Below are 14,066 nucleotides of genomic sequence, written 5' to 3' on the forward strand. Positions count from 1 at the left end.
TTTTAACTTTTATTGCATTATACCTTACAATTTAATACATTATATAATATTTGATAAAAATTATATCCAATAAAAACTAACCTAAATTTCAATCCATTCATATTAATTTTACTAGTTAAGCAACCCGAGTTCAAACCGGACATTGTAAACAAAATTTTAAAACCAAAAAAAATGTAATTTTTGTTAAACTTGATATGAAGATAGTGAATCGACTAACACAATGATGCGTAAAATAAGGGTACATGTTGCGTTAACAAAGTATAAAAAGACATTTTATAATTCATAGAAAAATTTATAATTTATTTGTTTCAAATAAAAGATTATGAATTTTAAATAAGCATTAAGTGAGTTTTTTTTTTTTTTTTTCAAATATAACATCATAAATGGAAGAAAAAACCTTTTAAAAAATGTGTGATCTTGACACATCATAATCTTTCTAAAAATATATTCAAAAAACAATCCTTCTTTATTATATAAAGATTTAATTAAGTATTTCATCCATCCCATTTTAAGTATCTTAGTTTGACTTTCAAAGTATTTTTTTTTTATTTTCATCGTAAATATCTTTGTATGTATTTTACAATAGTCGATGAAACTTATATCATTGAAAAGAAAATAAAAAACTCAACTTATTCATATATTTTATATCAAGTGTCGTAAAACACATTAAAAGATAATCACGGTAAAAATTAAAAGAAAAAGACACCTAACAATAATTAGCTAGGCATGTATATAGATCTCAAAAGTTATTGTGAGATATAATTCTAAGTTAGTATACGTGTTTATAAGATTCAATTGTTGCATTTTGTGAACATATATTTGTATTGGTAATAGCAAACAAAATTCAAATTTCGTATGTAGTTCTAAGTGCACAATTCACATTTCAAATGTATATTTCCAAAATTACGTCATCTTAGTTATAATGTGGATCAAAATTATCCAAAATCCCAACTTATAATTATTAATTAATACGTAGCTTTTAATTTAACATGTGTTCAATAATTCGACACAACTAACATGTTATATGAGTTGCGTTTGAGTTCAACATTTTGATACATTAGAAATAAATATTACTCGTACTGTTTTGCAAAGTGCCATAAACAATACAAGTTACCAATTACACAATGGGGAGTGATAAATGTACAACATTATTTGGACATCTACAAAAATGTATGTTTTACACGGTTATATACTGTATAGTATAATATGTACATTTGTTATAGATAGTCAAAATTTGTTGTAGATATATCACTTCCTATTACACAATAAGTTACATTATTAGAGTGTAGGTAAAACAAAACCAAGTGTATACTAACAAAACCAAGGAGTAGTAGAAAATTTGAATTTAATGAATTTCGATTACCTTAGCTTGGAGTCCAACAGTGACAACAAATGCATTTGGAATGGGCCGAACACCCATCCACTCTCCCTTTCTAAACACTTGAAGCCCATACGTTTCATCCTGAAGAATAAAACTTATGAGATTAACATCACAATGTGTAGGAAAGCCCAATGCCAAACTTGGGTCAGGACATGGTGGGTAGCGATGTACCGAAAAGTTTTGGACCCCAGCTAGACCTTCTCCAAAATATCCAGGTTCAAGTCAAAGTCCTTCAGATAGTAACTCTAATATTCTTGATGACAATTTTCCCATTTCAAGGGTGTATTTCCCAACTACATCTCTAAAACAATGTTTGAACTTGTTAGAAATAAGAATAAAGTATCGATAATGTTGACCTTAAATAATTAAGTATCCGTATTAAGATTTAATGGTCGAGTTGAACTTAATTTATTATTCGAGCTAGGCTCCTTTATAAGCTTTTTCTTTAAGCTTCAAATAACTTGAGCCGCCCCTGCTGATAAAGCCAGTAGGGTAGAAGGAGCTAGCTTGTAAATATCTGTTGAAAGATCCATGTTCAATCTGGCTAAAACCTTGAGTCTTACTTAACTACAAATATCTGTATCGAATAAGCGGATTGTGAACATATACGGTCGGTAATAAGCCTAGCAAAGTGGGCGGGTTGGGCGGGTTTGGGTAACGGGTCAAAATAGGTGAGGGGGGAAACGGTTGCGGGTCATTTAAAAAATGTGGGTCAAACAGGTGCGGGTCGACCTGCAATTTATAATGTTTAATTTTTTTTTGATGCAATGACAGCTTACTTGAAAGGAAGAGGACCACTAAATCAGCCAAACCCTTGCCATCACATAGGGCAGGGACGTAGGCTAGTCAAGGTTTCTGGTTATCATTTGTTTTGGAGGAAAAATGGTTGAATTAAAGCTACGACATTAAGTTCAGTTTAGTTCTAGATGAAAACAAACTACCTAATAAGAAGAACAAACACAGAATTTACCGATATCTCGTGGGCTTTCCAGGCCACAAGGGAAGACAGTCGTCTAAAGGATAACATGGGTGTCGTAGTGTGTCTCTCCATAAATGAATGTTTTCATTTTTGTAGTCATAACCGCTAGTGAAGAGCCTGCGCTTTCTATTTGGATCTTCTGAGTAATATTACTCCTTGTCCTTGTCTGGCATGTTTAAGAACTCCTTGACGACCCTCATTGTGTCGCTCACTATATCGTCATCAACTCCATGGTTGATCTACTATATATATAATATCAAATTTTACATATAAGCAGCTTGCTATATATATATCCATTAGATTTTCATGTCGCAAGAGAATGGAAATAAAATAGTTACAAATAAAAAGAAAAACCAGAAAGATTTCAAACTCTTGCGGGCATGCTTCAAGAACTTGTTGAACTGCATTGTCCCGATCAAACGCAAGTGTTGTGCCTAGGTTGATCACTGGAAGAGCGTCGCAAATAGGTATTGTCACTTCTCTGGGCCTTGAATCGACAGGAAAGATGTAGTTCTCTGGCAAGGCGTGTATAGATGAAGACCGACTCGAAAGGAGCTTGTCCATGGCTTATATGAATCACGTACAACTTGCTTGCTAGACTAGAGGTAGCATCTTCTTAAATATACATTTATCATTTGTTGTTTTGATGGGATAATGATAATAATATTTAAAATGTACCGTACACGATTTATAAAGTGTTATAATTATATATCTATACATATTGCTTGAAGATCTGCATGTAACATTCGGATATATATAAACAAAGTACACTTGTTTGAATCAAGTAAAACATAAGGCTGTCGATCTATATCTAGTTTTTGTTTGAAAAAGGTAAAAGAGGACATCCTGTTCCCGAAATGATATTGCATCACCATCATCCCACCACGTTAAGGTTATGATTATGATAAAATACATTCACTTAAAATCCATATGTTTTATACATTTCTAAGGATTGAACATCTGTCTCCCAATTTTACATATGAGCCTAAACTTTATCGATGCGAATAACATTCTATCTATTGATGGATTGGTAGTTTCTATTTGTATGCGTGATTAAACTTAATTTATTTATTTATTTAAACAATTGAAATGTTATTGTACTCAATTTAGCAAATTAGTAGTATTAAAATGAGTTAGTATATGATATATTTTGAACTCATTAGACAGGTTTTGTTCCTAATAATTTGTATATTACTTAATAAAATATTAACCAATCATTGATAATAGGTTGTTATTTTAGTTTATAAGCTAAAGTTTGCATTTTACGGAGTAATAGTTTCCGATGGGATACCAACAAGGCAACAACGACAATGAAGGTATGGGGAATGGGCCGAACACCCAATCAAAATAGTTTGCTTTTCAAAAAGAGAAAGGCCCAAAGATATATTAAAATCTATGGAAAATTTCATATATGCCATTATTAAGTTACAAAATATCATATTTGCCCAATTAATTTTTAAAATATCATATATGCCATTTTTAACTTATCAATATATCGAATATGTCATTGTTGAATAACAAAGTATCATACATGTTATTCCCAATCTACCAATTATCAAATGTGCCGTTGTCAAACAAAAAAATTAAATATTATCCAAATAAAGTTTTAAATATCATATATTTTATCGTTAAATTTGAAATACATCAAATATGTCAATGAAATATATCAAATATGTGCTATTAAATTAGTTTAGTCAAAATAAAACATAATGTTTTTTTAAAAAATCATCAATGAAAAATTTGAAATTAATAGTTACACACGTTTTTTTTCTTGTTTTTATAGTTCAATCCATAGTTTTATTCTAAACCGTGTAAAATTTAATTCAATGTTATCTACATGATTAATTTGATTGATATTTTTAAATCCGTTATTCGATTCAATTCAATTCATGGTATATAATAAGTGTTGCGATCATGGTTTGTAAGTGACTTAACTATATGTGATACTTTTATTTTTGCTTAGTAATTAGTCTTCACGACATTTGAGACAATAAAAACTCATGAATTAACAAAAGAGAGGAAAATTTCAAATTTAAATGATAAACTTAAAGCATTTGATATAATTTCAATGACATGTTAGCTATATTTCGAAGTAATGATGACATATATAATATTTAATAATGTATTTGGGCACATATTATTTTTTTACTTAAAAATGACATATATGATATTTAAGTGTATTAGAGTGGCATATGTGATATTTCAAAATTAAATTGGGCAAATACGATATTATGTGACTTATCAATGGCATATATGAAATTTTCCCTATATACATACATACATTATGTCTTTATCCATAACCAAACAGAACACATCGATGATTACAACCAATTACTTTCACAATCAAATCCAAAAACAAGACATCAATTATTACAAGCAATTACTTTCACCCAAAAAGAATCTCCAAGTAAATAAAAAAAAAGTTATTTAATATTTTTGTGTGAAAATTACCAAATTTATATACCTTTTCTGATAGCCGTGATTTGTGATTATGCAAAAGACTTTTTAAGTGGATTTCAATTATTTCCAATATCCGGCTATCTCTCACCACACAAATGGGTACCTACCTCGTTTTCTTTGGGTCTTTCTCACTACGCTTAGTCACCACTATCTCGAGCATATGATTTTTTTACTTAAAAATGGCATATTTGATATTTGAGTGTATTAGGAGTGACATATATGATATTTAAGTGTATTAGAGTGGCATATGTGATATTTCAAAATTAAATTGGACAAATACGATATTATGTGACTTATCAATGGCATGAAATTTTCCCTAAAATCTATAGTTACAAATAATTAAATTCATTTTTATTAGTTGTTATGCTAGCCAATCGAGTGATCCGTACATCATTTTTTAACTACATACCATAATTAAATGTCTTTTGTATATTCTATAACTAGTTCTAATACCTGTACGATGTACGGTAATATAGATTATATTATAAAGAAATTCGAATATGTCTCATACATGTTTCGTGAGTATGAAATAAATTATGGTTAAAATAAATCGAAGATCGAAACTAAATTATAATAAACAGTAATGATAAATATAATATATGTTTAGTTAGAGTTTTGGATTTACCTTAAATTTTTAGAATCACATCAAAATCGAAACTTGCAAACATAGTGGATGACGGCAAATAGCCTTGTGATTTCGATCGTAAACTCAAAATTTTAAAGTCTTCATGTTAATGACTTATTATAATTAATATAAGTTATAAGAGTTGGAGAATTGAGAAAGAAAAAGAGACAGTTTATTAATGAGAAAACAATCAATCAAATAAGGTTATAATGCCTTTTGTATTAATAATCCAAGAGTTAGAGTTTAATTCTAAATATAATAAGGAAATTTAATCTGTATACAATTAAAAAAGTTAAATGACACGTGTCGAGCCACGTGTCGTTTTAAAAACATTTCAATCCTGTTTTATTTTATTGGTAGATACTTGAAGAATGTTTAGTAGGGTATGAATAAATATAAATGGCGAATGGATTATCTCTCATCGTAAATTAAAAGGGTACGAATAAATATAGATGGCGTATGGCTGATTTGTGTTTAATTGTTACAGGCTAAAACTATGAGACCAACTCTCATATGCGTGACCGATGAGAGAATTTTGAAAATAGGGTCATTCTTTAGCTACTCCATTCAATTTGTTGAAGATCAGCTGCTAGAGAATTGCCAACTATATATAGTCTTTGGGCATGTCTTTGTAACTTTGTATTTATACATGACAATACGTTCGACATATTCATTGATAATAACAAACTAGCAAGAAGAGCAAAAATACAACGTACCATCTAGTTGTAGGCTTTCTACGCTAAGGAACAGCACTCGTCTATAGGGAATTCATAAATAGATTTTATAAAATTATTTAATTAAGGATATTTTTGAGATAACACTTAAAGGATGTAGGTAGAGTATAGAAAAACATATATGTATATATATATATACTAGTCTCCAGCTCGATGTACGGATAATCTCAATATATATATATATATATATAAATATCAAAATGATAACCAGTGTTAGATGATGATTAATATGTGCTGGGTTCAAATCTTCAATATGAAGGTAATATAAAAATAATAAATAACAAAACAGGTGAAAGATAACAAAACATAAACAAAATACATTTAATATAAACCCTTGTCGTACAAAAAGAAGCCATAAGCAAACTATAGTTAACAACAAACTAAACTAAAAGATATGAAAGATAACAATAACATACAAATCAATATCAAATAATGATAATCACGAACAAAATACGAAAAATAAAATTAAAGTGAATATAAAAATATGTTTTTTTTTTTGAAAAATTTATTAAACTTAATTTGTTTATTAAAGATAGGAAAGAGAGAATAATATATATTAATGAGAATAATTAATAAAAATTTAAGGATAGTTATATATCTTTAAACTTTAAGAGTTTACTCGTAATTATTTATTTAATAAAAAAAATATATATATATAAAAAAAAAAAAAAGAGAGAGAGAGAGTTCTGGAGTAATTAGGAAAGAATTTTAGGTCTAAAAAGAGATTTAAAAAATGTCAAGTTTACCATTAAACCCTTCTTTTTTAACCATATAATTAAGTAATGTTGTTTTTTTGGTACTTATATACCTTTTTGTAAGTTCATCACACTAATATCTTGAATATACCCGCATATCACTCAGAAATTGATAAGCTAGTATTAGATATAATACTCATAAACAGACTTTTCATATACACAATCAGTTGTATTGAGTTTTATCATGTCAGTCGATATAATCCCTTTCAAAATGCACATATAAATACCATGAAAATATTTGTGATTGTTACAAATAATGTTTAATGTTTCTTGCAAGTCACATACACTTTACGGCCGACATGACCACTCTTCCAGCATACCTAAATACACCCCTTCCTTTCAAAACCTAAAAGGTCCAAGACATTTGACCCACCCCAATAGATTTGAAACCAAAAAAAATGTGTGACTGATGTATCACATTTATTATCCTCCATATGTAAATGATTGATGCATCACATTTCTTCACCCTACAAATAATAATGACTGATGTATCACATTTTTTTACCCTCCAAACAGAAAATTTGAATGGTGCATTAAGAGTTCTTGGTCCACCCTCAAATAACTACATTTAGTTTAAATAAAATTTTATGTAAAGTTATATTGCATAATCCAAGATTCACCAGAACATAACTGCAAGATAAAACAGGAATTTAAGAACAATAACATTCAGGATTTCAGGCACATATTTATACAAACTCCGTAGATGAACTCCACAGAACAATGCGCGCAAAAGTTCATCTGATCATTTTCGTCTATCTATTGAAGTGCCTCTTAACTTTTCACTGAATAAATTCATTTTACATTATATACATTTTAAAACTTTTAATCATAAAGGTTCTTTGAACGACAAACTTGGGTTCAATGGCATTGCCTGAGTACATTACTAGAGTGTCAGGTGCACAGATTTGACCTTAAAATCTTCCAACGCTCCTTCATTAAAATCTCTATTTTCATAATAAGCCCTGCAGAGCTCGTTATACTCAAAAGCTCGATAAAGCGACTGATTGGAGTCATTGATGAGAACTTTAGCGGGTTCTATGATGCTGTCTGCCTTTGGGGATATAGGAGATGTAATTGATGTCCGTTGCTGAGACGAACTTGTTATTGCTCTATGTGGTGGACTTGTTAACTTCCCATTACTAATAATCTGTGTCGCAGTCAAAAAATGTTCGTCAACGAGCCCGTTAATTTTTTTTATTTTTTTTAACAGCAGTGGTGATTAGACTCAGCGGCATTGCCTCTTCATCATCTGGTAGAGATCGACCACGTCACCAGCACAGTCAATCCGAAAGCATGACTGGCGGTGGAAGTCCCACTACCGTTCTGGAGAATACCAATTAAATGCTAGGGATCACCCCGCCCTATGCCCACCTCATTGGCAAGGACTTCCCAATATGCATTTCAAAAGTTTCAAACCCGTGACCAACATTTGGCTGAAAGACATAAGAGACATTGTCTAGTTGGACTAAATCCCAAGGACCGTTAAATTTTTTACTTTTAACAAATATTATAAACACAACAAGCACTTGTAAATAATTCTAATCTTAATATATATTAAAAGACAATTGACCTAACCTTAATTGACCAATCACACCTCTCAATTTTTTAAAATTAATTAAATCAACACATGTCTAAATTAATTTATACTTTTTAGTTTTTTCATCACCAATTTTTATTTTTAAGCCAGTTTAAAAATAATTAATAATTTATTGCATTATGTTTATCTAATAACAAAATATAGCTAAAAGTTAGGAAGATTACATATTTATATCAATATTTATTTTATATTATTAACTGTAATCAAACTAATTGTAAATTTATTGTTATTAGTAATTGTAATTAGACCATAATTAGAAAAATCTTTGTTGTTATCAGTAATTAAAATCGAGTTATATATTTAGGATACAAATTCTCTTATATAAACTGAAACATACAAATAAAATCACAATAGACAAAATTATTATAAATATCATGAACTAGCTGCTACTTTTCTTGTTCTTAACAATCATGGTTAACGAAAATAAAATTATTTTTTTGCAAGACACCAATGTGAACTCGGTTAATTATGTAATCAAATTTAAGATATAGCTTCCCTGGAAGAGTTTGTATAAAAGAAACTTTGCTACACCATCCAACCTTGATATTATTTACTATTCAGTATTTACATTTAAATTTCTTAATTCATTTTTAAGCATATTTTTACATTTAACGTATAAGTATTTTTTTTTTTTGTTTCATATAAATTCTTATATTAATAATGTTGTAAAACTAGTATATATAATACATGTCTAAAATATAGTATAAATTAAACCAAGTACATATGATACTTTATTTGTGAAAAGGAGTCAAGTATCTTACATTAACCGATTATTTAAATGAGCTAGGTTAACTAACATGTTACATTTCATATTTCATTAGGATTGACATCTTCAGCATATATGACCCATTTTCTTTTCTGCAACTCATATAACCTTATTCAAGTAGTTCGGCCTAAGTGGGGTATCCTAAGACCACCTAATTCATAGATTGTACCTAGCGTGATTTGAATATGAGACCACAAAGTACCTAAACACCTTGGAAGAAAAAAATTTAACTACTAGGCCTACATGTAAAACATTTCATTAAAAAAGTATTGGTATAGAAGAATAACAAATGTGAATTTACGATACCTTAGCCTGGAGTCCAACAAATTTACGATACCCAAGTTTGGCTTTGGGCTTTCCTGCACATTCGGAATGGGCCGAACGCCCATCCACTTTCCATTATTGAACGCTTGAAGCCCATATGTTTCATCTTGAAGAACGAAACTTAAGAGATTAACGTCACAATGTGCAGGAAAGCCCAAAGCCAAACTTGGGTCGGGACATGGTGGGTAGTGATGTGCCGAAAAGTTTTGGACCCCAGCTAGACCTTCTCCAAAATATCCAGGTCCAAGCCCAAGTCCTTGAGATAGTAACTCTAATATTCTTGATGACAATTCTCCCATCTCAAGGGCATATTTCCCAACTATATCTCTAAAACGATGTTATAACTTGTCATAAATAATTGTAATGTATAGATAATGTTGAACACAAATAACTAATTATGAAATAACTGTATCCTATACATAATATTGAACACAAATAATTATCCATATATATTAAATCTAAAGATGGTCGAGTTGAACACAATTAATTATCCATACTAATCTTTTGTTCAAGGCCTTTTTATAAGCTTTCGCGTTAAGCCTTCAAATGACTTATGCCATGAAGCCATCCTAGCTGGTAAAGCCAATATATAGGGTAGATGGAGCTCTAAATTTTTGGTGAAAGATCCATGCTCCATCTGGCTAAAACTTTGGGTCCCACCTATAGAGGATGTGTGAACATAAGTGATCACTTTAGTATTATCCAACTATAATATAGTCATATACATAGTTTGTATTTAACTTTTAAAATTTGAATACCCAACCAATAAAATGGATATTCGTATATAGTTTATTACAATTTCATGTTATTACCTTTTACTTAAATGAAAGAGGTCCGCTAGATTAGCCAAATCTTTGCCATCAACATCAGGATAAATGGCTAAATCCAAAATTAAGGATAAATCAAGGATTATGGTTATCATTGTTTTATGGTGATAAGGAGTTAATTAAATCAAAAGTTGCACATAGGTATGACATAGGTTAAGTACATGAAAACAAACTAGCTAGATAACAAGATGAACGATTTACCGATATCTCGGGGCTTTTTAGGCCACAAGGGAAGACAGTCGTCTAAAGGAACACATGGGTGTCGTAGTGTGTCTCTCCATAAATGAATGTTTTCATTTTTGTAGTCATAACCACCAGTGAAAAGCCTGCACTTCTTATTTGGATCTTCCGAGTAATATTCCTCCTTATCCTTTCCTGGCATGTTAAAGAACTCCTTGACCACCTTCATTGTGTCGTTCACTAGATCCTCATCAACTCCATGATTGATCAACTACATATATATATGATATTGAAAATTACACATTAACAACTTGTTATAAAACATCTATAAACGCATATTGTTCAAATAAATGTGTCAATTAAATATACTACAAATTAATGAAAAGAAAAAACCTGGAAGATTCCAAACTCTTGGCATGCTTCAAGAACTTGTTGAACTGCATTGTCCCAATCACATGCAAGTAAGTCGATCATGGGAAGAGCGTCGCAAAAAGGTATTGCCACTTCTCCGGGCCTTGATTCAACCGGAAATATGTAGTTTTTGGGCAAGGTCTGGATGGATGAAGACCGAACCGAAAGGAGCTTATCCATGGCTCGTATGAATTACAATTTACTTGATGTGCTAAAAGCCTAGAGCTACCTTCTTCTTAAATATACATATATAATTTGTTGTTTTGTGGAAAATGACATACGAGTATAATATTTAACTAGTTTTTATACCCGGACGTTACCCGAGAAACATAACAATATATTGTAAAATTCACAACGCGTATAAAATCGTTGATACTTGCATAACAGTAAACGCGATAATAATAGGTGGTGCAAAAGGCAATTTACAAGATATTTCTTAATTACTCTTAAAATAATTATATTACCATATTTTATATTTCTAACCTACATTACTTATGTTTCCATCGCGTAGTCACAACCATCGTTGTATCGGGCACATTTCTTTTTAATATACATATACTAAAGTATTAGTGTGATAAAGATATAGAAAATCTGATTATATGGTGTATATGTAAATTTGAAATAACATTATATTAGAATTTATGTTTGTTTGTTTTAGACATTAATATGTAGGTGTTTTTCGTTTTCTGAAACGACGAGATGTGTACGTGTATTGTTGGAACTCCATAACACACCCAAGCTATTTTGGATGCTAGCTATCACACTTTAAAACGTTACTCAATTAAAATACATTTTTTTAAAGGTCAATTTCGTTAGAAATTTCGAGTCGTGATTCGAAAGCGAAAGGTCTATCATCTTAACCGAGTTCGCGCTAGAGAGTTCCTTCGAAATAGAAATGTCTATTTTAAATACCTGATGGGGGAAAACTCTCTACTAATCCGTCCGAATGCACGACGATTAATACGGGTAAATACTGCCCTCTCAGACTTGAACCTGAGTACGTATATCCAAGTCAAGCACTTATAAAGAGACTTAACTGTTATGTCCTCAACAAGACTTGAACACAAAACCTTTTGCAAGAGATAATGGTCTTTTAATAATTGAGCTAAATGAAAAAGCTTTGTCACCTGTTTGGAAAAACATAGAAATTAACGTTCAAGAAAAAAAGATAAAGAAAAATTAAAAACAAAATAAATAAATAAAAACTAAGCTCTCCCTTTCTTTTTTTATAACACATTATCCAAGAAATCAGTAGTTTTACTCCATATCTTTCCTCATAAATCTTGATGAAGCAAAGATACAATTTTATTTTTAGGCTTTCATAACTCACAATTTTCAAACCACCAACATCATTACCATAACCATCTTCAGCTGTAACTTTTATTAGAGTTTAAAAAACTTAAAATTTTAATTATAGATGTAAGTGGGTTCGAAAGGGTTTTTAATCACCACCCTTATCCATTGCTGCAACTTCCGGCGACAACTACAGTCAACCACCGATTTAACTAACGAACAACCTTTTTGTTTCCAGGTGTGGGTGTGGGTGTGGGTGTGGGTGTGGGTGTGGGTGTGGGTGTTCACTTTCATGTAATATTATTGCAATCTTTCATTGTGGATTAACGATTCGTGTATTTCTTTAATTTTGCAAATGTCGGTGTGATGCCAATTCAATCTCTTTTGTTTAGTACCATCACCGACGACTAGACCGTCTTTTCCATCATCTCCGTCATATTGCGCGGATATCATGCTCATATATAAGTAACAATGCACGTTATTAACATGTATATTTAAAAAGTACAAAGTCTGTTACTCTAAACTAGTAAAAAACCCACACGTTGTTGCGGGGTTTTTCTTCATAATTAAAAATTATCTATCAAACAAATTCGTTAATATTCATTGAGTATTAGTTGGTTAAAGTGCAAACAAAAATTTGAAATCATAAAAATCAATATAATGTTAAAGAAAAGGGTGATACTATAGCTACATTGTCCACTGTTCATAGAAACACTATCAAAACGCCATGTTTTATGTAAAACTCCGCGTTTTATACCCCATTTTACATAAAACTCTGTGTTTGGCCGGTATGTAGATAGCAAAACACTGTTTGAGAATTACACGTGGTCTGACACTCATGTCAGGGGAATGATGTCATTCCCCTCGTGTTTGGTGCCATTTTACATAAAACGCTAAGTATTAGTTGAACGCCCCGTTTTATGTAAAACTCCCCGTTTTATACCCCATTTTATATAAAACTCTGCGTTTGGCCGGTGTGTAGATAGCAAAACACTGTTTAAGAATTACACGTGGTCTGACACTCATGTCAGGGGAATGACAGGTGTCATTCTCCCGTTTTTGGTGCCATTTTACATGAAACGCTATTTTAAGGTGAACTGCCAAAACCGGCCATTTTACATCAAATGTGTATATGCCAGTGCCGTTTTTTATGCCTAGACGTATTGTTTTATTCAAAGCGGAAAGAATTTTCTCTTGTATCAAATGATCCCTTTTATATAAAAGTAGATGATCCAGCACCGTTTTGGATACACAAAAACGTACCATCGGGGTATAAAACGGTGCGTTTCGGTAATTTTTTCTGGGAACAGTTGATGTGTGTAGATAGTCTCCCATAGGCCTATATATAATAATCCCGTTGTCCTTGTAAATTGTCCATATGAAAGAGTTCGCTTAATAATGTCACGTTATATTGTTTATATCATGTCAAGTCTTCGTATGGAACATTTATTATAAAATATGTTATGTCCGAAAAGTCGTATAATCTATATAGTCTTTACAAAGTCTTTTTATATAGATGTATATATATAGTCATAAGTCTGTATTACACCGATATTACGACAAATTTGGATTAAATTATTAATACGACTCGAAATTACTAACCATAATTAACTTTGACCAAGAAACCCTAATTTTGACTAGAAAACTCTAATTTTGAGTTTACCAAATTTTAAATCAATTTTGACTTTACAAACCCATTTAAACATAACCCTAATTTTATCAAAAAGACCAAAA

At 30.7% G+C, this 14,066-nt stretch overlaps 1 protein-coding gene and 1 pseudogene across 1 annotated transcript; both read right to left on the reverse strand.

Annotated features, from left to right (window-relative positions):
- Positions 1-1,345: 1,345 nt before the first annotated feature.
- Positions 1,346-2,924, reverse strand: LOC122604397 (annotated as a pseudogene).
- Positions 2,925-7,817: 4,893 nt separating this feature from the next.
- Positions 7,818-11,219, reverse strand: LOC122604398 (flavanone 3-dioxygenase 2-like). The gene is made up of 4 exons (XM_043777293.1): positions 11,022-11,219; positions 10,650-10,899; positions 9,630-9,940; positions 7,818-8,081 (listed from the first exon to the last, which is right to left on the reverse strand). The coding sequence occupies exons 1-4, from the start codon at positions 11,217-11,219 to the stop codon at positions 7,818-7,820; spliced, it is 1,023 nt and encodes a 340-aa protein (XP_043633228.1).
- Between the last annotated feature and the right edge of the window lie 2,847 nt (positions 11,220-14,066).

Source organism: Erigeron canadensis, chromosome 6, assembly GCF_010389155.1.
Source record: "Erigeron canadensis isolate Cc75 chromosome 6, C_canadensis_v1, whole genome shotgun sequence".
NCBI lineage: Eukaryota > Viridiplantae > Streptophyta > Magnoliopsida > Asterales > Asteraceae > Erigeron > Erigeron canadensis.

What these genes read in the sequence shown, in the direction of transcription:
- LOC122604398 (XM_043777293.1), bottom strand. Translation starts at nt 11,219, where the DNA reads ATGGATAAGCTCCTTTCGGTTCGGTCTTCATCCATCCAGACCTTGCCC. An exon ending in AAGAGTTTGGAATCTTCCAG is followed by an intron (nt 10,900 to 11,021) that starts GTTTTTTCTTTT and finishes ATATATATGTAG; the next exon opens with TTGATCAATCATGGAGTTGA. An exon ending in CAAAGCCAAACTTGGGTATC is followed by an intron (nt 8,082 to 9,629) that starts GTAAATTTGTTG and finishes ACTGCGACACAG; the next exon opens with ATTATTAGTAATGGGAAGTT.